Source organism: Mastigoproctus giganteus, chromosome 7 (assembly GCF_048544385.1).
Source record: "Mastigoproctus giganteus isolate SK-2022 chromosome 7, ASM4854438v1, whole genome shotgun sequence".
Lineage (NCBI taxonomy): Eukaryota > Metazoa > Arthropoda > Arachnida > Uropygi > Thelyphonidae > Mastigoproctus > Mastigoproctus giganteus.
In genome coordinates, this window is record NC_143581.1 from 203,375,360 (window position 1) to 203,401,404 (window position 26,045).

General features: G+C 38.1%; 1 protein-coding gene across 1 annotated transcript in view; it reads right to left on the reverse strand.

Moving 5' to 3' along the window:
* Positions 1–26,045, reverse strand: part of Ipk2 (Inositol phosphate kinase 2) — a 92,480-nt gene that overhangs the window by 42,054 nt on the left and 24,381 nt on the right. The window contains exons 2-4 of the mRNA XM_090378539.1: positions 18,980–19,091; positions 8,945–9,136; positions 1,507–1,682 (exon numbers count right to left, since the gene is read on the reverse strand). Of these exons, the coding sequence (XP_090234665.1) occupies positions 1,507–1,682; positions 8,945–9,136; positions 18,980–19,079 (468 nt within the window). The 5' untranslated portion in view covers positions 19,080–19,091. The remainder of the gene's footprint in view (positions 1–1,506; positions 1,683–8,944; positions 9,137–18,979; positions 19,092–26,045) is intronic.

Below are 26,045 nucleotides of genomic sequence, written 5' to 3' on the forward strand. Positions count from 1 at the left end.
AGTGGTGGTAGGACTAGATCAGGCATCAAGTGTCATTTCAGTCTTTTGTCTTTTGCTGCCACTGGCAAAGAAACTGTCCAAAGTGGACTGTTTTTGATGACTTTTTTGTAGTTTCCTGAAGTAAAAAATGACTTTGTCTTCCATTCTGCACATCATGAGTTCAGTGTTTTCAATGTTTCAGTGTTTTTACTGCTCCTCTTAAATGCTCCAAACCAGAAATGACAATCTTCAACTTTTTAGCTGACACTTTTTGGGCATCTTCTTCTTCCTTTTCAGTGCCACTCTGTAATTTTCTCCAACTCTTGTAGTTCCTCTGTTATTAACTCACGTCCAAAATCAATAAGTTCCTCCACATCCTCTTCCTCTAAACCCATTGACAATATCATTTGTTAAAGCAGCATCATCTTCAAATCGTTCAAAGTTATGGATGATTAAAGGCAAGATATTTTTCCAGGCTGAATTTAAGCACCTGGTGGACACATCATTCCAAGCACTTACAATCAGCCTTACACAGTCCAGAATGTTAAACTTCAACATCCAAAAATCTTTGAGGGTGTTAGCATTTTCACTACTTGCAAACATTTTCTTGGTATATATTTTCATAGTGTAAAAAAACATTATGGAAATCCTAAAGTCTCGAAACTTTATTAGACATGTTGGGCAGACAACCTGTGTAGTCGAGATCCGCTAATTTTTAAATTAGCAGATCTCGACTACACAAGTTGTCTGCCCAACAAGTATATATTTTCTTGAAGTTTGCAATCACTTGCTGATACGTTGGCTGAAGAAGAGGAGTGGTGTTGGGTAGCAAAAATTTGACTTGAACAAAGTCAAACTGTGCCTCAAGAGATGGATGATTGCATCTCTTGATTGCTTGATTGGATTGCAGATTCTGGAGAGAGGCACCTGAGAGGTGATCTGATGTAGTTGGTCAAGGCTTTGAAGGATTCCATCGGCAACCTAAGTGCTGATGGAATCTTTCCTCTTGCTCAGATTACACACACACATGAGGAGACAAATTCAAATTGAGGGAAGGATGGAGATGTGTGGAAGTTTGCCTTCAGCCAGCAGGTGGCTTATTGTTGGAACAAACTTCCCTCTGTTGTTGTGGAAATGGGCAGGTTGAATACATTCAAGGAAGAACTAGACAAATTATTGGAGGGGAATGAAAAATTGACGTGGGAAGGTGTTTTATAGGATATGTGATGTCATAAGATGCCCCTTTCTTGAGGTTAAAATCAAATTTCTATCCTCATATTCTAACTGATTACAGCATACAAAAGTTCTGTTATTGCAAATTATCTAAATCATCTGTGGAAGAATGTTTTCTTAACAAATACAGCTGTATCCTTTCTGTAAATAACACTAGATGTGAACAATAATGCCAAAAGAGTTTACGCTTTCTCTGCAGCTGTCTATAATTTCTTTCACTAACACTGTAAACAAGAGCCAAGTAGTGTTACCAATAATATTTTAGGTTTAATAAAAGTACTGTCCAAAACTTACTTTCATCCCAAGGATTCTAAATCCAATTATTTCAACTGCAGGATATTTTGATTTTTCTTGCTGAATTTTTTCAGGGCTTGCCTCAGGATCATATGTACGTGGCCCTATTTTCACGTCTAAAATTGAAGGTTTTTTGAAAACTTCTGTAACATCCTTCAAACAGAGATATTTGATATCTGAAACAGTTTAGGAAACATGAATAAAATACTATACTGAAATATGCAAAAAAATATATTTATCTATGTACATTATATAAAAAAAATCTCTATATTGGGAAAAAACCCTGAAATTTAACTAATTTTTTATATTGGAGTTATTTATAAAAGACTTTCCAAATTCTACCGAATGGTTTATCTGATTAAATTTTACAATAAAAGAATCATACACTGTTTAGTTACTAATTTGTTAAACTGTTTAAGTATACACAACAATAAGGAGAGGATATATATTAAAATAAAGCTATATAACACTTATTAACTTATATTATCATATACACATTTAAGTATTGGTACTACGTCCAAAAATGGATATCCAAAAACTAGACTTTCAAATTTAAGAAATTTGAAAGAAAAATTCCACATGAGTAATGCCAAAATTTTGGACTGATAAAACAGCAGTGTTCAGTCATACATTACAGTACTATGAAACATTTTGAAAATGTTGAAAATGCCAGTAAAAAAATACAGAAAAATAATGATAATATTCAAACTGTAAGAAGTTGGCATAAAAATTAACAATTGTGAGAAATACTGGAAAGAATGAATGTAGGTGATGTTATACCATGAGAATTGGGCTTAACTACTGGAGTTAGTAGCAGATACCATGTACTGTACTACAACACTGGAAGGTGGAACTGATAAACAGTTCCACCTGCTGCTGCTACACAGAGCCATAGAAGAATTCTGAACATAATTGTTCTGTTAACATAATTGTCTATTCTGAAACAACCACCAGGCCAGAGGAGTTTACAATTAATTTTAAACACAATCATTAATAGTATTTAGTAGCCATGCAGGCTTGAACCACAATACACTCAAAGAGTATGCTGGTACACACTTGCCCCTAACCACTCAGCTACATTGGGCTTAAAAGTTATAACAGTAAAATTACCTGCTAATAACAATAATATTCTGCTCAACTGAATGCATGAACATAAAGTATAACAGTTAAGTTAGGCTAAATTACTGCAGCACTTGGCAGTCATGGGTAGTTGGGAAGTTCACTAAAACACTATAGGTCACATAATACATCTATAAATGAAATATGTGGTAAAATTTGTATACATATTACATTTCATCTACTAATGTACAGAGAGTATGTTATTTAATTTAATTAAATAAAATGGGGGCCCATCAAGTTCTCAACTGCCCAACTCAATGTCAGAGCACACTCTTATACACCAGGCAACACAGCAGCAACCTTCAGGGCAAAATGGGCTGGTCCCACAGGAGCTGGTCAAGGGATGCAAAGAAAAACAGCAAAGAGTTCTTTACTTGTTGTTGTTGTTGTTATTTTGGTTTTTAGGAGCATTAGCAACTAAGGCCATATTGCTCCGGGGATATGCGGTGGTCATTCCCTGACCTTTCCGCATTCTCCGTATTTGGTGGTGACGGGCTCGAACCCCGGTCTAATCAAGAAGCGTTGTGCTACGCACTGCTGCTCCTTCCCACCTGGCTACGGAGGCGCCGTTCTTTACTTATGTAAACTCTAGAAGGAAGGGGATGAATCAGATTGGTCCACTTGATATCGATGGGTCAACTGTGGATGATCCTGCACATGTAGCTAACAAACTAAATGAATATTTTGCATCGACATTCACACATGAGGAGTTATTCAGTGAGGGGAATGCCAGAGGCATATTCAACTCTAGCAGTAAGCTAGAGAATCTTGTAATAACTGAGAGTAAAGTGGAGGAGAAATTGTTAAAGATAAACACAAGAAAAGCACCTGGGGTGGATGGGATCTATCCAGTTATATTAAAGGAGGAAGCAAAGGAAGTAAGCAAACCCTTAGCCATAATTATGAGATCTTCCTTTGACTCAGGGAAGGCATCCACGGACTGGAAATGTGCAAATGTGACCCCAATCCACAAAGGAGGATCAAAGGCCGACACAAGTAATTATAGACCTGTGAGTTTAACTTCTGTTCTAGGAAAATTAATGGAGGCACTAGCTAAAGAAGCACTGCAGGATCATCTAGACAAGACTTCAGTTATAGATCGGACACAGCATGGTTTTGTTAAGGGGAAGTCTTGCCTGACCAATTTGATTGGATACTACGATGCAGTCACAAAAGAACTGGATGCAGAGAATAACTTTGATATTATATACTTGGATCTTAGAAAGGCTTTTGATACTGTTGCACATGAAAGCCTGCTGCACAAATTGGAGCAGTGTGGCATTGGAGGCAAACTACTGCTATGGATAAAGGGGTGGTTGAGGGGGAGAAGACAGAGAGTGGTAATCAATGGACACTGCTCATCGTGGACTAATGCTATTAGTGGAGTCCCTCAGGGTTCAGGGTTGGGTCCATTATTGTTTTCGGTATTTATAGATGATATTGATGATGGTATATCAAGCTTAATGTCCAAGTTTTCACACAATACAAAGGTTGGCAGGGTTGTTAAGGACACTACTGACAGTATGCTGTTGCAACAGGATCTGGAAAGGTTGAGTAGATGGGCTGAGAGGTGGCAAATGAAGTTTAACATTTGTTTAACATATATATGGGAAACAGTAATCCCAGAGCAACGTATCAACTCTGTGGTACTACACTGACAGTGATAGAGAATGAAAAGGACCTGGGGGTAATTGTGCAGGCAGATATAAGGTTCTCTGAGCAGTGCAGACAGGCTGCAAGAGTAGCTAATGGTGTCTTGTCAATGATATACAGGAATTTTTCTAGCAGGGATAAGGATGTGATTATTCCCTTGTATAAGGCAATGGTCAAGACACACCTTGAGTACTGTATACAGGTCTGGAGGCCTCATTTCAAGAAGGATGTAGAGCTGCTGGAACGAGTACAGAGAAGGGCAACAAGATTAGTGAATGGAACAAAGGGGTACTCTTACGAAGAAAGGCTTAAGTTTTGCAAATTAGTGTCTGGAGACTAGGCACCTGTGAGGTTATCTGATAGAGGCGTATAAAGTCTTGAATGGTTTGAGCATGCTCAATGCTGATGGGATTCTTCCTCTTGCTCAGAATAATCACCTGAGAGGGCATAAATTCAAATTGAGGAAAGACAGATGTAGGATAGATGTGCGGAAATTTGCATTTAGCCAGCGGGTAGTTGGTTGGTGGAATAGACTTCCATCTCTTGTCGTGGAAGTTGACAGCCTAAATAAATTTAAGGCTCAGCTGGACAGGTATTTCGAATGAACGAAGGGGTGAAGTGGAAGTGGTTTTTTTTTTTTTTTTTTTTTTGGCTGATGCTGCATAAGCTTGCTTTCCTGCATCATATGCCTCTACTAATGCTAATGCTAATTGTTGGTGGCTCAATTATCAATGAAACGGGAAATACATTGTGCAAAAAGGACAGGTGCAATAGTACCAGGATATGTCTGCCAGGGACAAATGTTGATGACGTTGTAGAGCAGATATCTTTTAAGGGCACAAAAGGTGATATCATTGTACACATTGGCACTAATGACATTAAGTTAGGAGATCTGCAGATTTCCTAAGCAAGTACATGTCAATGCTGAAAAAAAAGTCGCAAATTAGGGTTAAATTTGAAAGTGTCTTGCAATCCTGCCCAGAAACGATAAGAGGGAGTACATAACAAGAGCCTTGTCAATCAATTTGGCTCTGGAAAGCTTGTGCAGGGCTCATGGGGGTAGAAATGTTTTAAGCATGGTCTGTGCTTGTTAACAGGAGAGATTACTCCTACAGTTATGGGATACACTTAAATAGAAGGAGTGCAAGAATATTTGCTGATCCTATTGAGTCAATGTATGGTGGGTCGGAAAAATGCTAGCTTGGGGGGGGGAGTTACAGACTAATAGGTTAACAGTAGCCACGGGCAGAGGTGGAAATGATTTTGATTTTTGCACTGCTTCTATTGGAATGAGCAGCAGCCTTGAAAGCCAGTTGCTGGGGATTTCAGGAATTGCTGGGGGTCATGAAACAAGTAAATACATGGGCTGTGTTAGAGTAACTAAGAGTAAGAACAAGTGCATGTATACTTGCATGTACACCAATGATAGGAGTATAGTAAATAAATTTGATGAAATTGAAGTGCTGGTTAAGACATCCAAGGCGGATATTGTTGGGCTATCAGAGACATGGTGCCACTCAGATATAAGGGATGCAATTATTGGAATTTGAGGAGAACAATGTGTACAGAAAGGATAGACAAGATAGGAAGGGATGGGTTATGCTGTTAGTTAAGGAACACACAAAATCTAAGGAAGTGCATCCAGTTGACATGGATGGATAGTGCAATTGAGTCAGTTTGGTGTGACATAAGCTCCTGACCACTCAGCTAAGGAGGCCTTTAAATTATTTTGTAATAACTTTCCAGATATAAACTGGAACTTGTGGGTTGGTCACTTGCACGTTAGTAAGGTTTTGTGGATTTATTGGATGATTGTTTTCTACAGCAGCATGTTAGAGAGGCAACAAGAGGGAGTAACACTCTTGATCTGATTATTAGCAGTGATTATTCATGCATTAAGAATTTACAGATAAAGGAACCACTAGGTGCAGTGATGACAGTGTACTGATGTGGGATTTACTTAAAGATGTAACTACCATCAGGGATAAAGGGAAGGGTTTTTGCTTTCGTAAAGGTGACTACAGTGGTCTCAGAGATTTTGTAGATTCTGTACAGTCGGATCAACTGATGATATTACCAACAGCAAATTCTAAATGGGAAGTATTTCAGGAAGTAATTTTAGAAGCAACTAGGCTTTTGTTCCAACTAAGAAATAACTGCTGTAGGTTCAGGCCAAATAGATATCAAATGAACTAATGAGACTCATGCCAGAGAAGAAACATGCAGGGGATGCACAAATTGTCAGGCAACACAGAAGCTTATGGTAGATACAAGCTACTCTGTAATCAAGTCATAAAGGAGGTTAGGCAAGCGAAGGCAGATTATAGAAAATCTTTGGCAAAGTATGCAAATAAAAACAGCAAAGACTTCTTATATAAACTCTAAAAGGAAGGGGTTGAATCAGATTGGTCCACTTGATATCAATGGTTTGACTGTAGATGATCATTCTCAGATAGCTGCCGAACTAAATGAGTATTTTGCATCTACATTCACACATAAGGAGTTATTCAAGGAGAAGGTCAGATGTGTATCAAACTCTAAAAAAAAAGTGCAGCCATTATCAACCCACTGCAGGATGGAAGCCTCCTCAACAATTCATGAGGGAAATGGACCATAATCTGCCACACTGGTCCAGTGCGGGTTGGCAGATCGACCGTATTCAGCAGTCAGAGGCTTGAACCCCGGTCTACTCAAAGAGCATGTGCTACTGCACTCCCGCTCCTGACCACTCAGCTAAGGAGGCCTTTAAATTATTTTGTAATAACTGAGAGCAAACTGGAAGAAAAATTGTTGAAGTTAAACATAAGAAAGGCACCCGAGGCTGATGGGATCTATCCAGTTATATTAAAGAAAGCAGCAAAGGAAATAAGCAAACCCTTAGCCATAATTATGAGAGATTTGGGGGAAGTCCCCATGGACTGGAAATGTATCTTCAATTAACAAAGGGTGACATGAGTAATTACAGACCTGTTAGTATGACTTCTGTTCCAGGGAAAATAATGGAGTCACTGGTTAAAGCAGCATTGCAGGATCATATATAAAGACAGCAGTAATAATTCAGACACAGCATGGATGTGGTCACAAAGAAACTGGATGCAAAAAATAATTTTGATATCATATACTTGGAGTTCAGGAAAACTTTTGATACTGTTGCACATCGAAGACTACTGTACAAATTGGAGCAGTATGGCATTAAGGGCAAGTTTCTACAATGGATAAAAGGATGGTTGAGTGGGAGAAGACAGAGTGGTGATCAATGGGTACTGCTCTACATGGACTGTTATTAGTGGTGTCCCTCAGGGTTTGGTGTTTGGCCCATTGTAGTTTTGTAAATTTATCAATGATAGTGAAGAAGGTATATCAAGCTTAATGTCAAAGTTTGCAGTTGATATAAAGATTGGCAGGATTGTTAATAACAGTAACGAAAATGTGCTATGGGCTGAGAAGTGGCAACTGAAGTTTAACATTGACAAATGCAAAGTACTGCATATGGATAGCAGTAACCACAGAGAAATGTACCAACCATGTAGTGCTCAGGGTAGTGGAGAATGAAAGAGACCTGGTGGTAATTGTGCAGTCATATATGAATTTTTCTGAGCAGCGCAGACAGGCTGCCAGAGTAGGTCATGGGGGTCTTGTCAATGATATACAGGAATTTTGCAAGCAGGGATAAGGACTTGATTATCTCCTTGTATAAGGCAATGAGGCCATACCTCGAGTACTGCATCCAGGTCTGGAAGCCTCATTTTAGGAAGGATGTAGAGTTACTAGAACAAATACAGAGAAGGGCAACAAGCTGGTGAAGGGAACAAAGGGGTGCTCTTATGAAGAAAGGCTTAAGTTCTGCAAATTGCAGCTTGATCTGACTGAGGTGTATAAGGCCTTGAATGGATTGAGCAGGCTCAATGGTGATGGGATTCTTCCTCTTGCTCAGATTACAAACCTGCAGAGGCATAGATTCAAACTGAGGAAAGACAGTTGTAGAATTGATGTATGGAAGTTTGCCTTTAGCCAGTGGGTAGTTGATTGCTGGAATAAACTTCCATCTGTTGTTGTGGAAGTTGATAGCTTAAATAAATTCAAGGCAGAACTAGACAAACATTTGGAATAAATGGATCATTGAAATGGGAATTTTTTTGTTTTTTCGGCTGATGCTGTATCAGTTTACTTTCTTGTAACATGTGCCTCTGCTAATGCTAATTTCATCTACTAACCTTGATGCAAGAGGTCCATGAAGGCTGATAAGATTTGTACAAGGTAACAGAAGTGATATAGTCGGCCAAATAACAACCTTGTACAACAGCCTTTCTTGAAAAATCTTAACTAGATACAGTTCTTAACATTTGAAGGATTTCTACTTCAATTTTCACATAAAACGTGATATATATATATGTGTGTGTGTGTGTGTTTTTATACTTTGTCACAATTGTAATGGATACAAAGGGCCTAAGACACTTCTGAACTTCAGCATGCTCTGCTCATTACTGGTTTAGTGGACCAGTAAGTGACTCTAATCTCTCTCTCTCTCAGTTCACCATAATAACAAACTTGCTTTTCTTTATATCCTATACTACAGAAAATGAATGAAAATTCTGCTATTAGAGATTTATTAGTATTACAAAGGCAACTGCTATTGAGAATGTTCAAATGCGAAATAAACTCTTACACTTACTAATTCCATTCACTTCACCGCACCATGTTCCTTCATAACGAGGCAAATACATCTTAATTGTTTCAATCTCAGGATCAACATGGCTTTCTTCAAATATTGTTTTATAGAACCTCAGTTCTCTTTCTCCTCTTGGATCTCCTTCTATTAATGGTTTCAGGATATATCCATTATTATGCTTTAGCATTCCTGAATAATTTAAATAATATATTTAGCAAGTTTTAAAACTTTCTAGATTAAAATGCATATATTATAGATAAAAAAACAATAGAGGAAAAAAACCATTTCACAGAGAATGATACAGATATTTTTGGTTGGTGTTTCTAGTGTAGTAGTAAGGACATGACGTAGCAGGCTAGATGTCTTCCTGAACAGGGATAAAATTAAGCACATAATGAAGGAAAATAGTGTTTGCTTTTTTTTTTTTATCAACATTAAATTCATATAATGCTAACTTCCCAAAGCAGTTGATGTCAATCAACCTCATGTATATTTGACAAGCCATTGATAATTAAACTCTAGCAAAATTAAAACCTTTCAAATTTATTTACATGATTAACTTTTACCTATATACAGTACAGCATCAGTTATCTGGAATAACTGATATCCGACTTCTTCTGGATAGCCAAATTTTCTGGATAATTGAACTGGAAAATTTCCCAGATAATTTTTCCGGTAAGATTAAATAAATTTAATAACAAACTTGTATTTCTTTACATCCTGAATTACAGAAAATGAATGAAAATTCTGCTATTAGAGAGTTATTAATACTACATCGAAGGCAATTGCTATTGAGAATGTTCAAATGTGAAATAAACTCTTATACTTTCCAGTAAGATTAAATAAATTTAATCTTACTGGAAAAATCGTACGGTAAGATTAAATAAATGTAATCTTACCTTATGATTAAATTAAATAAGATTAATTAAATTTTTAAAAAAATTATTAACCAATCTCGGAAAACAAAAACATCCATCCAGGCATTTTTGTGATTTTTATACAAATCAGGAAAATTAAAGATTTTTAAATGCTCTTGGTTTTTTTGACTTGCCAATAACGAGCACGGACAATCTGTGCGTCCCAGTAGCATTTGCACACATAGCAATTGTAACTAGCTCTTTTCTCATCTTAAAACTTGGTGCAGGCATTTCTCTTTTAGTGGCTAGGGTTTTTCTCGGTAATGCTTTCCATAATAAGCCCGTCTCATCAACATTATAAATGATTTCTTTCTCATAATTTACTATAACAGAAGCAAACTTATTTTTCAAAGGACACCACTGCCGATTTGTCTGCGGAAAGTTTCTTGCCTTGAATATCTAGTTCATGTATATTGTATCTTAGTTTAAAGTTTTTCAGCCAACCTGTGCTTGCCTTAAATTCTTCATTACCTATTAATTTTCGATTAAAATCAAATGCTTTTACACATAACATTGGGCCAGACACTGGTTCACCTAAACTTTGCTTCTGAAGAAACCACAAATAAAGTGCACTCTAAAGTGGCATTTCCAGGTTTTGACATAGTCTTTTTCCTGTTAGATCCTCCCCTTCATTATCCATAAACAACACAAATTCTGTTGTAACACTGGAATTTTTCTTGATGTTGTAAATTGTTGAAGTCCACACATTAAACCCTTCGGAGAGATTTCCTAAATTTTCACCTTTTCTAATTCTTTCCGTTTTTTGTCGAAATGTTAAAACTACGCATTTTCTTTTCGTTCACATTTTTCTGTAAAAAATTTAAAAAAAATAATAAATCGCACAGTTTCGGGCTGATATTATTCTCACTGAATCTGGAGCTAAACTAACCTGAAATTCACTCATGGTTTCTGAGAAAACCCAGCAAACTCTGTGATATTTTTCTAAAGCATATATTTCTGAAGGTCACATATAATTCTAGGGCGTCACAATCATAAAACAATAAAAACAATTTGCAGTTTTCAGTTTATTGGGCATTTTGTTTGTAAAATCTGTTATAAACAGGTAGTAAACTCAATCTTTCGCTTATTAAAAAGAAAAAAGAAGAAAGATCAGCCTTTCTAATTATTCCAGATAACTGATGTTCTACTGTATTAAATTAATTATAAAAATATATATTAACTATTATCAGCATATCAAAGCAACACCATCTGAAAAAGTGCAAACAGCAAGATGTTTTTAAATTTATGCCCTCTTGTGTGCATCATACAAGAGAGGTAAGGATGCCATCAGCTCTTAATTTCTGTCCTGACTAATCTTGTTGCTCTTTTCTGCATCCCTCCCAACAGATCCACATCGTAATTAAAATATGGGTTCCAAACCTGTACGCTGCACTGAAGATATCGCCTAACCACTGCCTCCTAAAATGGGATAATTACCGCCTTGTCTCTATTGGCCAAATTCTTATATATCATTAACAGATCCCTATGAGCTGAACTAGCAACTCACCTTCACTGATCAGAAAATTATGTCAGACTGTATGCAATTACACCTAGGTTTCCTTCATTCTCCACTATCTTTAATGCAGTATTATACAATTATTATATACTGTGTTTACTGTTACCCAAATGCACCTTGCATAAGCACCTTGAACTTATCACTGTTAGACCTCAATTGCCACTTTTCAGCCATTTATCCAATTTATCCAGGTCTTGTCAGATTAGCATCCCTGATTATTGTTTTGTCCACCTGTCTACCTTTGTATCAGCAAAGAATACATTCCTCAGAAAATTTGGACATTAAACTTGATATGCCTTCAACACTGGATCCTGAGGGACTTCATTAATAACATTAGTCCATAAAGAGCAGTAGCCACTTTGTCCACATTAATAACCACTTTGTCCCTTGTCATTCAACCATGTTTTTATTTTATTCATGTTACCATACTGAACTGTAAAATGAAATTCAAAATAATTTTAATCAATTATTTATGCTATTCCCCTCTATCAAATGAAAGTGAATAGGCTCCTCATTATTACCACTATTCACTATTTACATCCTTCATCCATCCACAGAGTACATATTTCAAGTCTGAACATAATTTTCCTTTTACTTCTCCTGATATTTTAAGTATGAAACAAGGTAAGCCATGTTTCCTCAGCAATTTATATATGTTCATATTAAACTATAATATTAAAAGAAATTTAGTATCTAATTTGGTAAAATTTATACTATGCATATTAATATATATACAGTAGAGCCCCTGATTATCCGAGGTAATGTGGACTAAGGGAACCTTGGATAACCAAAAACTTGAATAACATGGAAGGTTTAGTAAATTATTATTAAATAAACTGGATTTGAATACATTAATGTGATGATGTACACACACTATTTTCAGGTTAGAACTACTTATTGAACATAATGACTTTTGAATTATACAATAAAACAAAACACTTTTAATTTTATTTACGACAGCTTTATTACAAAAAAAAAAAAAATAGTACATGTATAAAAATTACAAGTCATAGACAAGAAAAATGTACTTACAGTCTTAGCACTACACCTTAATATCATATAAAAATTTCCTTAATGGGTTTCTGTTTCATAGAAGCTCCTCGTTTTTTGGCTGCTATATTTTGAAGGCAATCTAAGTAACAAAACATCGGCCAGCGTGGTATCCTCCTGCTACACAATATAACGTAAAGCTGACTCAACAGCATTTAGACCTTCCGTGTATATAATTTTTTTCTGTGCTAGTTTCTGTGCACTCTTCATAGTCAGCTTCACTTTCATCTCTCTGTTCATCAACAACCTTTACGATCATGTCATCAGTCATTTCCAGCTGTTCATCAGAATTCATCCACTCTTTAATATCCTCTGTAGTAAGAGTGTCAGAAACAGGAAGGTTATTAGTTAGTTCTAAAAGGGTTTCCTCACCTCTTTCATCTTCATTTGCCATCTCGTTCTCATTGACTTCATTTTGGGAGCATAAAATATTTTCCCAGGATTTAATAAGAGTATATGTTTTAACATCGTTCCATGCTTCTGCCAACCAGTAAATAATGTCCTTGATGTTTATTTTTTTAAGATTCTCAACAACACTGGTCCCTGTTTCAAGATTTTGAAGCAGATGTTTTAAGAGATGTCGTTGCATTTCAGTCTCCAAAACACCTTGATCTAAAGATTGAAGAAAGGGATGTCATATTAGGTGGCAAAAATAGAGTTCTTATGTCACCAAAAGCTAGTTCACTTTCATCTGAATGGGATGGAGCATTATCTAATATTAAAAGTGCTTTATGGGGAAGTTTCTTTTCGTTCAAATATTTTTTTTTTTGTGCTAGGGGCAAATTCTTCATGAAACCACGTTTTAAACAAATTTGAATCCATCCATGCATTTTTTTTTGATTTGCATAGTTAACAGGCAAACATTTTACATTTTTTAAAGCTCGGGGGTTCTTTGACTTTCCAATGAAAGTTAGTTTAAACTTATGTCTCCCTGATGAATCTGAACATGCCAGTACAGTCATTTTCTCCTTGCTTCATTTATAACCAGGTGCTGATTTTTCTGTTATAGCTGCAAATGTTTTGGATGGGAGCATTTTATAATTCAGGACCGTTTCATCCTGAATTATAAAATTGTAAATTTGATTCAAATTCAAATTTTCTTCTAGAATAATTTTTGCTAAATTAGCAGTAAATGTTGCTATTTCTTCCATACCAGCTAATAATTTTTCCCCAGTGATGTTCAGATTTCTAACTCCAAACCATTTTTTTCAATGATCCAACAAACCAATACTTGCAGTAAATTGTTCTTCCCCTTCATTAAAATGCTTAAGAAATTCTAAGTCCTTTGCCTGTAAAATTGGTCCAGAAATTGGACTTCCTTTGTATTTCATCTGTGTGAACCACAAAAAGACCTCCAGAAGTTTGTTCAAATTCTCCTTTTTTCATTGTTTTTCTATTCAAATTTTCAATATCACATACAGATACTCTTTGTGAACACCATTTTTCAATTTCCATTCTCTATCTCCTCCAGTCCGTTATGGTCACTTCACCAACCCCATCACTAGCCAGGCGCCTCCGTAGCCAGGTGGGAAGGAGCAGCAGTGCATAGCACACGCTTCTTGATTAGACCAGGGTTCGAGCCCGTCACCACCAAATACGGAGAATGCGGAAAGGTCAGGGAATGACCACCGCATATCCCGGAGCAATATGGCCTTAGTTGCTAATGCTCCTAAAAATCAAATAACATAACATCACTAGCCACTTTTTTTCTTTTTTTTTTGTTTCTCCTTGAACCAAGCATTTGATTGCATTCAACTTCATATCTAAAGACACAACAACATGCTTCCATTTTCCACTCATAGTGCTTGCACTAACCCAAATAACATAAATGAAACATGACAAATAAAAAAAATTAGAAAATTAGAGCGAAATTTTCAATTTTTTTATTTCTTTTTTATTAAATCTTTAAAATTAGAGAGTAAAAGTTATGAAATCAACAACCGTAAAAGATCAGCATGGCTCAACAATCAACTGGTGTGTGAATGCTTGATGTTTGGGAGTAGTGCAGGAGTAAGTCCCATTGGCAATACAGCATTCCAGGTACTCAGTGGACATGAGTCATCACTGAGTTTCTGCTCTGTACTGAACTACATACTCATCTTTTATGTACTTTGATGACAAAGTACATAAAACTTTGACAATTCACCTCGGATAATACAGAATCGCAGTTAATCAGGACTCTACTGTACAATAATAAAATAATACTATTATAGCACTTGAAAATTCTTAACAACAACAAAAAAAAAAAAAAATATATATATATATATATATATATATATACACATATATACATATATACAATACAAGTTCAATACTATACTAATTTGTTAGCAGATGACATTTCAGGATTCTTGGTGTTTGGCAAGAATCCTGAAATGTCATCTGGATTCTTGAAAATGTCATCTCGACATAAATGCTATGAAGGGATATAAGAATATCTTCACAAAATGAAAATTACTATGAAATTAATTAAGAAATTACAGCTAATGTTAAGTTAAGGAATGTATACTCTTGCATTAATACAATGTTGAGAACATACAAGATTTAGATATCTATAGTCAAGTTAAACATTAAATGGAAACATGACAATTACACCTACATACACTTTGGAGGAACCAGACTTCTTAATGTAATACAAACAACAAAAACTTGCCTCATGCAGGGCTATATAAAGAGAGCAAGGTAAGATACAGTTTGAGGTTATGAAGGGCAGATGGACAATGTTGAATATGGCCTTGGGGCAAAGGTCAAATACAGCAAGCTGGTTCCAGGCTAAAGACAATCTGTGGATTCTGCTGGAGTTCCAGATATCTGGGTAGAGTATGGTCTCAAAGGAAGACCCAACAGTTTTCCTCTGTTCACCAGGTAAGTGGTGTTGGTGGCACTTGATCATCATTGTCCTTGTCTTTTTCATGATATCCTCCAGATTGGTGTTGGTCCAATCTATGGCCCTGAAGTATGTTAGCACTGGGGCTACATAGGTGTTTATGGCTTTAACTGTGTTCCTTCCATTCAGCTTTGCTTTCAGCAGGCTTCTGAGCCTCATGGTATTTTTCGGTCAGGCAGGCCTTAATTTCCTTGTGCTGTAACTGCTGAGCCTGCATCAACCCCAAGTATTTGTAGGCCTCTCCCTCTACCATGCCGTCGATCTCTTTACCAGTCTGCAGCTGATAGTTTCGGTTGACTAATTTTCCCTGGGGCAATCCGTGGTCTTGCATTTGTCTAAACCAAATTCCATCCTAATATCATTGCTGAATTCTTCGGTGATCTGGAGTAGTTGCTGGAGGTGCTTCTCGGTTCCCACGTAGAGCTTGATGTCATCCATGTATATCAGGTGGGTGAGGGTGTACAGGTTCTTCCTTCCTTATTTGAGGTTATATCCGTATGTGCTACTGTTGAGCATAGTGGATAGTGGGTTAAGTGCTAGACAGAACCATAATGGGCTCAGGGCATCTCCCTGAAAGATTCCTCTCCTGATGGGGATTGGCCTGGTTGTGATATTTTCGACCTTAATGGTGGTACTCCATTTCGCCATCGTTTCTCCTAGGATGTTTATCACTATCAGATTGACTTTGTAGATGTTCAGCATCTCTATTAGCCAGCTATGAGGCATGGAGTCGAAGGCCTTGCAGTAATCAATGTAGGCTGTGTACATGTTGTGGCGCTTCTTGTATGCTTGCTCCATAACCGCAGCATCTATGGTTAATTGCTCCTTGCACCCTTTGCTCAGCCGCTTGCATCCTTTCTGCTGTTCAGCCATTATGTTCTGGCTCTCCAAGTGGTCTGATATCTTCCTGGTTGTGCAGCTGGTCAGGATCTTGTACATTGTTGGGAGGCACGTGATTGGCCTATATTTCACCGGGTTTCTTGTATCTTCATCTTTAGGCTTCAGATATGTGATTCCTTGAGTGAGAAACTTCGGGATTGTTTCTGGGGTGCCTTATCATTCGGGTGAACTGCTCTGCCAGTTGCCTGTGTGTGCAAGTGAGCTTCTTGTGCCAGTAGTTTTGGACATTATCTATTCCTGGAGTTCAACAGTTGAGAGTTCTTGTTCATCTGTTTTATTTCTTCTTCCTGAATCTCCCACCCTCTCATTTCTTGTACGTCCTTGGTTTTCTTGCTTTCTAGTTCTATCCAGGGGGGCTCAGCTATTATGTCTTACTTCCCTGCTCCATATGTTTCCCCAAAACTTCTCAATCGTCTTCTGCTCAGGTGGTCCATTCCCTTCTATCCCATCTTCTCCGAGACTCCTGTAGAAGCCTCTTTGGTCCTCATCGGAGATTCGGTTGTTTATTTTTCCTCTGAGAGCTCTCTTTGTATCGGCATAGTCTCTTGCTGAGTACAAGGAGGGTCTGCTTCAATGTGTCCAAGTACTCTGCTATTCTCTGAATTTTTGTCTCATGTCTGCTGTGGACACTATCTCTCTTGAGGATGTATTCACTTTTCCAATTAATTTCTTACTACTATTGCCCCGTTGGTACTGGGTCAATTGGCCTATCTTGACTCTTAATTCTTCTATCTTCTTTCCCAAGCTGGTGCTTCCTTCTGTTTTCGGTTCTTCTGCTGCTGGTTTCTCATTTCTCTTCCATTAATCCTCATGTCTGCTACCACAGCACAATACATGGTTGTGTGGATGGCCTCCAGTGTTGCACCATTGCTGTCGAGGTAGTGCGGTATTGTGTGCCGATTCAGGTGGTCTGTGACTCTCCACAAGGTTCTGTTTGGCCTCTGCTTCGGTATCACTTGAGTCTTTGTGGGGTCCATTCCTTTGAATTCTGTTAGGGCCTTCTTCCACTTGTCCTCTATTCTGGATCATGACCTTGTCTTTTTCCACTTCAGCTGCTGTGGGTTGTTTCTTCTTGATCTTCCTCCTCTGGTTCGGTGCTGGTATGTTCTTCCTCCTCTGGTTTTGTATTCTTTATCCTTTGTAGCTGATCGCTCATGTCCTTCGTGATTTTGCAGAAGATTGCAGGAGCTATCAGGTTCTTCGTGACAATGGTCCTTCTCTGGTCTGCTATTCACTGTTCGGTGACCTGAATATCCAGGAATCATTCCAACCACTTTGTATGTAGTCTCGAACTGTAAGTTGTCATATCGGCCACAAGCTTCGTTATTTCATAGTATGCTTGCATGATGTACGTATTCATTTCAATGCTCCACTTCATGCGTTGGCATTTTCTCCCATCCTGGGTGGTCACTAACGCAGTTGCACAAGAAGCACTTTTAGTTGGTGGGGCTGGATGGTCTTGCCTGTAAAATTGGTAGCCTTCTCTTGTGGTAGCCATAGGGGGAACAGCACCACTTGCTCCACTGTCTTCCTCGGGAGACAGTCTCTGATTTTTCAACCAACCCCTCTGCCTAAGGCCTGAACATGAGTGACTTTATCCTGTGCCACACTCAATGTAGTATAATTAATATTTCTCTGCGACATCATCCGTCTATGGAGGTGCACCTGTTTAGCTTCTGCTTATGTCCAGTGGTAGTTCTCGGGAGTGACGCCACAATCTGCCTTCGCTGCCACTCCGACCTTGGGGTAGGTAGGTCCCTTGGAGCAACTTTCACAATTTTTATTCATTTATTAATTTTTTATTACTAGTAATTTATTTATTATTATTATCCTAATTTATATTATTATACTGGTCTCCCACTGTGAGTGAACTGTGTTCGCTTCCACTAAGGCGGTACTCAAACCCGGGTCCATCAGGCTGGTAGTCCAGTGTCGTAACCACTGGTCCATTGCCCCCCCTTATAATTATTATTATTGGCCATATGGTGCAAGGAAGCCTGAGGCTTACGCTGCACCAGCCAAAAAAAAAATTTGAGTACCCTGAGAGAGAGAGAAGTAGGAGGGAATCACCAAAAAAGAGAAGAATGATGAAATCCAGCTCAGGACCCTGGGTGTGCCAAGCCCATACTCATCAGATGTGAGCCCCTGGGGTTGTTTAAGGGGAAGATGAGCTGCTGAAGAAGGTAGCTACTCCTTCTGTTCTGACTGCTTTTGCTATCTTTTCACTGATGTCTGGGACATATGGGAAATCTTTTATTTTTCTTCTGGATTCATTGACGTCATTTTTTTGGTCCGATCCTTTACTTTTTATCACATGGAGCAAGTAAACGTTGTTGAAAGCTATTCAAGTTATGGTTGAGAGTTCTTCTTGCAGAAGTTGGTGGTCACTACATCTTGAGGGTCCAAAATACATACAATTTCAATATTCCTATTTTCATGCAGTGGGGGCTGGGATGAAACTTAGTATCTCTGAAACGGTATTTGGACAGTAGACTTTTCATAAAATTTTTGGATACACATTAAAAATTAAAACAAAAAAAAAAAATAATAAATAAATAAATAAAATATAATTACAGTCTTTGTAACCTTGTATATAACCTAAAGTAAGCAAAATGTGTCTAATGGAAAACTAACAAGTTATAACAAGGATTAAAAGTGTAAAATAGACTTACAATTAAAATATGTTATATTAAAATTCCAAGTAATTATGCTAAATGTACTACCTTTCAAATGCTTATAGACATTTTAAAGTATCTACTAACCTAGCTTAGTCCTTCCTTCTCCATGAACATGACCAGCAATTTGATAATGAAACAATGCAGTGTCCTTAGGAAGAGGATACTGATTACACTTTTCTTCCATTTTAGTCAAGGGCTAAAATTAATCACTATCATAAATATGTTATAACTTCAATTAAATGAACTATGCAATGTAAAAAAAATATTTTTAATTATTAAATTTCAGTAAGAAAAACTGTGAAAATCAGTGATCAAAAACAGAACTACTTTAAAGATGGTTAAAAAATTTAATTTATTTTTTTATTTTTTAAAAAATTAAATTAAATTAAATTAAATTTTTTAACCATCTTTAAATGCAGTGGATCCCCTGGTTGAAACACCAATCAAGATGTATCAGGCTGGCTATACAGAAATAATTTGGATGATCAGGTTGTGCCTTTTGCTGAATGTTTGAGGGGCACTCATGAGAAGGGATTATGCTGTTAGTTAAGAAACACATAAAATCTAAGGAAGTACATCTAGTTGACATAGATGGACGGTGCAATGTTGAGTCAGTTTGATGTGACATAAGCACTGGGAAAGGAAAAATTAGGGTAGGAATTTGTTATAGGCCTAACGACTCTGATGAGTATAATGAACAATTATAAAGAAAAATAGAATGGGCCAGTAAATCAGAATGTCTTATAATGGGGATTTTAACTTCCCAGATATTGACTGGAACTTGCGTATTGGTCACTCACACACTAGCAAGGGTTTTGTGGATTTATTGGATGATTGTTTTCTACAGCAGCATGTCAGAGAGGCAACAAGAGGGAGTAACACTCTTTATCTGATTATCAGCCGTGATTCTTCATACATTAAGAATTTACAGATAAAGGAACCACTAGATGGTACTGATCACAGTGTGCTGATGTGAGATTTACTTAAAGATTTAACTACTATCCCAGGGGGTGGTAAAGAGAAGGGTTTTTACTTTCGTAAAGGTGACTACAGTGGTCTCAGACAGTTTTGAAATTCTGTACAGTGGGACCAAATGATGATGTTACCAACAGCAAATTCTAAATGGGAAGCATTCAAGGAAATAATCTTGGAAGCTACTATGCTTTTAGTTCCAACTAAGAAATACTGTTCTAGGTTTAGGCCCAAATGCATGTCAGATGAATTAATGAGACTCATGGCATAGAAGAAAAATGCATGGAATACATAGAAATTACCAGGCAACACAGAAGGCTATGGTAGATATAAGCTAGTCTGTAATCAAGTCACTTCTTTACTTATATAAAATCTAAAAGGAAGGGGGTGAATCAGATTGATCCACTTGGTATCAATGGTTTGACTGCAGACAATCATTCTCAGATAGCTGCAAAAACTAAATGAGTATTTTGCATCTATATTCACATATGAGGAGTTATTCAAGGAGTGAAAGGCCAGATGCTTATCAAACTCTAACAGGGAGTTAAATGATTTTGTAATAAGTGAGAGCAAAGTGGAGGAGAAATTGTTGAAGTTAAACATAAGAAAGGCACCTGGCATGGATGGGATCTATCCAGCTATACTAAAGGAGGCGGCAAAGGAAGTAAGAAAACCATTAGCCATAATTATGAGAACATCATCGGACTCAGGGGAGGTCTCCACAGACTAGAGATGTGCAAATGTATCACCAATTCACAAAGGGGGGAATCAAAAGGTGACACAAGTAATTACAGACCTGTTAGTTTCACTTCTGTTCCAGGGAAACTAATGGAGTCACTGGTTAAAGAAGCATTGCAGGATCATCTTGACAAGACTACAGTAATAATTCAGACACAGCATGGGTTTGTTGAGGGGAAGCCTTGTCTGACCAATTTAATTAGATACTATGACGTGATCACAAAGGAACTGGATGCAAAAAATAATTTTGATATCATATACTTTGATTTCAGGAAAGCTTTTGATGCTGTTGCACATGGAGAACTACTGTACAAATTGGAGCAGTGTGGCATTGTGGGCAAGTTGCTACAATGGATAAAAGGATGGTTGAGTGTGAGAAGATAGAGTCTTAATCAATGGATACCGCTCTTCATGGAGTAATATTATTAGTGGTGTCACCCAGGGTTCGGTGTTGGGGACATTGTTGTTTTGTATATTTATCAATGATATTGATGAAGGTATATAAAGCCTAATGTCGAAGTTTGCAGATGGTTTGCAGGGTTGTTAATAACAGTAATGACAGTATGCTACTGCAACAGAATCTAGAAAAGTTCGACAGTTGGGCTGAGAAGCGGCAACTTAAGTTTAACATTGACAAATGTAAAGTACTGCATATGGTTAGCAGTAACCCAAGAGAAACATACCAACAGTGTGGTGTTACACTCAGGATAGTGGAGAATGAAAGAGACCCAGGGGTAATTGTGCAGTCAGATAAGAAGTTTTCTGAGCAGTGCAGACAGGCTGCCAGAGTAGGTCATGATGTCTTGTCAATGATATACAGGAATTTTGCGAGCAGGGATAAGGAGGTGATTATTCCCTTGTATAAGGCAATGGTCAGGCCACAGCTTGTGTACTACATACAGGTCTGGAAGTCTCATTTTAGGAAGGATGTAGAGTTGCTAGAACGAATACAGAGAAAGGTAACAAGACTGGTGAGGGGAACAAAGGGATGCTCTTATGAAGAAAGGCTTAATTTCTGAAAATTGCAGCATCTGGAAACTAGGCACCTACGAGGTGATCTGATTGAGATGTATAAGGTCTTGAATGGATTGAGCAGGCTCAAATACTAATGGGATTCTACCTCTTGCTCAGATTACAAACCTGAGGGGGCATAAATTCAAACTGAGGAAAGACAGTTGTCGAATAGATGTGCAGAAATTTGCCTTTAGCCAGTGGGTAGTTGATTGCTGGAACAAACTTCCATCTGTCGTTGTGGAAGTTGATAGCTTAAATAAATTCAAGCAAGAAGAGATGATCAAGAGTCTGCTGACGAGGCTACTAGAGACGGTCGTGTTCCAAGCCGCTAAGTGGATTTTTCTTATTTATTGATTTGAAATTATTGTTTTTCTAAAACTTTTGATTTAAATTTAGTAGTATAACATTATTTTGTGATTTTCTGATTAACTTGGTGTAATTATTCTTTACTCGGCCTTGTAATTGCATAAACGTATCGGTAAAGGTTTCCACGTGTTTCAACTCCGGTACCGTTCGTAATTTTCCCGCCATTGTGATACGATAGTTGTATGCTGTACTAGATAGCGTTAGTTGAACTTCGTTAGCAGTTAAATTGTACGTTTAAATAAATACATATAACGACTTAGATTACAAACGTAATATAATTAATTATATTTAACATAATTAATAAATTAATAGAATCATGACTCAGACCAGAGCAGCAAAGCAAAAGGCTCAAGCTAATGGAAGCGCTGTGGCTCAGAGCAGAACTGAGGGGGGCAGTTGTCCTCTGACTCACAGCCTTATAAAATGCACTGTTTGCTTGATGTTTGCAGAGCAATCGGGTACGGGACATGATACTGCCAAGGGGGATGTCTTTGTGTGTGCGCGCGATGCAAGGAGTGTATCGATATCAGGCAACAACTCGGCGTTCTTGTGGGCCAATATGAGAGCTTGAAGGACAGGGTGGATGCCCTCGAAGAAACTAAATTGAGGGGCCCATCAAGCTCTCAGCTGCCCACATCAACGCCAGAGCTTGCACTTGGGCATCGCGTGACACAGAGACAACCCCCAAGGCAGAATGCGCTGGTCCCGAAGGAACTAGTAGTTGTTGGCGACTCTATTGTCAGGGAAACGGGGAACATGCTTTGTAAAAAAGATAGGTGGAACAGGACCAGGGTATGTCTGCCAGGGGCAAAGGTTGGAGGGCGCTGAATCTCTTTAAAAGTTACAGCTATCAGTTACAGGCTCTGCAAAAACGATAAGTGTTTACCTGTTATTTACATGATTGTTATTTTATATTGTACTTAATACGTAGTCATATAGTTATAGTTACGCTGGTTATTTTTTATTTTTAATTTAGATAAAGAGTTTTTGTGGATTTTACTTACGATAGGTAAAACCGTTATTTCGTTCCATTTCTGTAGCCATTGTTTTTGGATATAGTGGTAGGGAATTCAAATTTTTTAATTGAGGTAGCTAGGTAGCTCTAACGCATAATTATATAGTAATACGCTTCACTGTTTCTATTTAATAGTTTCTATTCAAATACTATTGATATTTAATTTATTGATTTTATTAATTTAAACTACCATGCCCCAAACTAGAGCAGCAAAGCAACGGGCACAAAGTGGCAGGAGTGCTGTGACTCGGGGGAGAACTGAGGGGGGCAATTCTCCAACGCATCACAGCCTAAAGAAATGTGCAACTTGTGAAATGTTTGCCGAACTCTCTGGAACGGAACATGATATTGCCATGGGGGATGTCTTTGTGTGTGCGCGATGCAAGGAGTGTATCGAAATCAGGCAACAACTCAGCGTTCTTATGGGCCTATATGAGAGCTTGAAGGACAGGGTGGATGCCCTCGAAGGAACTAAATTGAGGGGCCCATCAGGCTCTCAGCTGCCCACATCAACGCCAGAGCTTGCACTTGGTCATCACGCAACACAGCGGCAACCCCTAAGGCAGAATGCGCTGGTCCCACAGGAACTAGTTGTTGTTGGTGACTCTATTGTCAGGGAAACGGGGAACATCCTTTGTAAAAAGGATAGGTGGAACAGGACCAGGGTATGTCTGCCAGGGGCAAAGGTTGATGACGTTGTAGAGCGGATATCATCTTTCAAGGGCACAAAAGGTGATATAGTTGTACACGTTGGCACTAATGATATTAAGAGTAGGAGACCGGCAGAATTACTCAACAAGTACAGGTCACTGTTGAAAAAAAGCCGTGAAATAGGGTTGAATTTGAAAGTGTCTGCAATTCTGCCCAGACACGATAGGAGGGAGTACATGATGAGAGCCTTGTCGATCAATTCGGCCCTGGAAGGATTGTGCAAGGCTCAAGGGGTAGAATTTTTTTCAGCCTGGACTGTACTTGTTAACAGGAGAGATTGCTTCTACAGGGATGGGATACACTTAAATAGAAAGGGTGCAAGAATATTTGCTGATGCTATAGAGGCAGTGTTAGGTGGGTCGGAAAACTGCTAGTTTGGGGGGATACAAAGACTAATAGTTTAACAGTAACCGCAGGCAGAGGTGAAGGTGATTCTTGCACAACTTCTATTAGAATAAGAAGCGACCTGGAGCGAGGGGTGTTGGGGGTTTCAGGGACGGATGGCAGTCATCATGGAATAGTTGGGTATATGGGATGTGTTAGGGTAACCAGGAATAGGCATAGGAGCATGTATGCTTGCATGTATACCAATGCTAGAAGTATAGTAAATAAATTTGATGAATTTGAAGTGTTGGTCAAGACATCAAAGGCGGATATTGTTGGGATAGCAGAGACGTGGTGTCACAAAGATATAAGGAATGCAGAACTGGAATTTGGGGAGTACAATGTGTACAGAAAGGATAGACAGGACAGAAAGGGAGGGGGTGTTATGCTGTTAATTAAGAAAAACATAAAATCAAAGGAAGTGCACCCAGTTAATATAGATGAACAGTGCTCTGTTGAGTCAGTTTGGTGCGAGATAAGCACTGCGAAAGGAAAAATAAGGGTAGGAGTGTGTTATAGGCCTAATGACTTGAATGAGTACAATGAACAATTGTACAGAGAAATAGAGTGGGCCAGTAAATCTGAATGTCTTATAATGGGGGATTTTAACTTCCCAGATATTGACTGGAACTTGTGGGTTGGTCACTCACACACCAGTCAGACTTTTGTGGATTTATTGGATGATTGTTTTCTGCAGCAGCATGTTCGAGAGGCAACCAGAGAAAGTAATACTCTTGATCTGGTTATCAGCAGTGATCATTCGTGCATTAAGAATTTGCAGATAAAGGAACCACTAGGTGGCAGTGATCACAGTGTGCTGAAGTGGGATTTACTCAAAGAGGTAACTACCGTCAGGGGTAAAGGAAAGGGTTTTTGCTTCCGTAAAGGGGAGTACAGTGGTCTCAGACAGTTTTTAAATTCTGTACAGTGGGATCAACTGACGATGTTACCAACAGTAAATTCTAAGTGGGAAGCATTCAAGGAATTAATCGTGGAAGCTACTAGACTTTATATACCGATTAAGAAATATCGTTCAAGGTTTAGGCCTAAATGGTTGTCAAATGAACTAATGAGACTCGTGACAGAGAAGAAAAATGCATGGGATGCATATAAATTATCAGGTGACGCAGAAGCCTGTGGCAGATATAAGCTAGTCTGTAATCAGGTCACAAAGGAGGTTCGGCAGGCGAAGGCGGATTACGAGAAATCTTTGGCAAAGGATGCTAAGAAAAACAGCAAGGATTTCTTTACTTATATAAACTCTAAAAGGAAGGGGATGAATATGATTGGTCCACTTGACATCGATGGTTCGACTGTTGATGATCCTGCTCAGATAGCAAACAAACTGAATGAGTATTTTGCATCTACATTCACACGTGAGGAATTATTACAGTTTGAAAATGGAAGAAGGTTATCAAATTGTAGCAGTGTGCTTAATGATTTTGTAATAACTGAGAGCAAAGTGGAGGAGAAATTGTTGAAGTTAAACATAAGAAAGGCACCTGGGGTGGATGGGATCTATCCAGTTATTTTAAAGGAGGCGGCAAAGCAAGTAAGCAAACCCTTTGCCATAATTATGAGAGCATCCTTGGACTCAGGGGAGGTTCCCACGGACTGGAGATGTGCAAATGTGTCCCCAATTCACAAAGGTGGATCGAAGGGTGACACGAGTAATTACAGACCAGTTAGTTTAACTTCTGTTCCGGGTAAAATAATGGAGTCACTGGTTAAAGATGCATTGCAGGATCATCTAGACAAGACTGCAGCAATAATTCAAACACAGCATGGGTTTGTTAAGGGAAAGTCTTGTCTGACAAATTTGATTGGTTATTATGATGTGGTCACAAAGGAACTGGATGCGAAAAATAATTTTGATATCATATACTTGGATTTCAGGAAAGCTTTTGACACTGTTGCGCATGGAAGACTACTGTACAAATTGGAGCAGAA